The sequence below is a fragment of the Penaeus monodon genome, chromosome 32 (genome assembly GCF_015228065.2).
Source record: "Penaeus monodon isolate SGIC_2016 chromosome 32, NSTDA_Pmon_1, whole genome shotgun sequence".
NCBI lineage: Eukaryota > Metazoa > Arthropoda > Malacostraca > Decapoda > Penaeidae > Penaeus > Penaeus monodon.
In genome coordinates this window covers 20,681,999-20,682,328 of record NC_051417.1, presented here as the reverse complement: position 1 = coordinate 20,682,328, position 330 = coordinate 20,681,999, and the positions used below count along the sequence as shown (strand labels likewise).

The following is a 330-nucleotide window of genomic DNA, read 5'->3' as shown; positions in this document are numbered from 1 at the left end:
GGAGGGCCCTAGGGGGCGGTGGGGGTCGGGGGCGCCCATGTCAGGTCGGCAGGTGAGCGGATCGGCGCCGTACAGAGCGTCGGCCTCGCAACGGAACTCCTGCAGGTGGAGTACGGAGAGGAGGCCACAGGTGAGAGGTGGAGTGGTGAATGATGAAAAAATAAGTAATGAATAGAAAAACAAACGAAATAAATGATGATAAGAGAAAAAAGAATATCACAGATGAAAAGAATATATATTTCTTATTAATATAAAGGTTCGTAGGAAAAAAAATATGTATATATAATGATAATAATATGAAGAATGATAATAATAATAATAATAATCCAC

General features: G+C 41.5%; 1 protein-coding gene across 1 annotated transcript in view; it reads right to left on the bottom strand.

Annotated features, from left to right (window-relative positions):
• The window catches only part of LOC119593592 (A disintegrin and metalloproteinase with thrombospondin motifs adt-1-like), a 60,261-nt gene that overhangs the window by 4,691 nt on the left and 55,240 nt on the right, over window positions 1-330 (bottom strand). Inside the window, exon 18 of the mRNA XM_037942546.1 lies at window positions 1-99. Within this exon, the coding sequence (XP_037798474.1) occupies window positions 1-99 (99 nt within the window). The remainder of the gene's footprint in view (window positions 100-330) is intronic.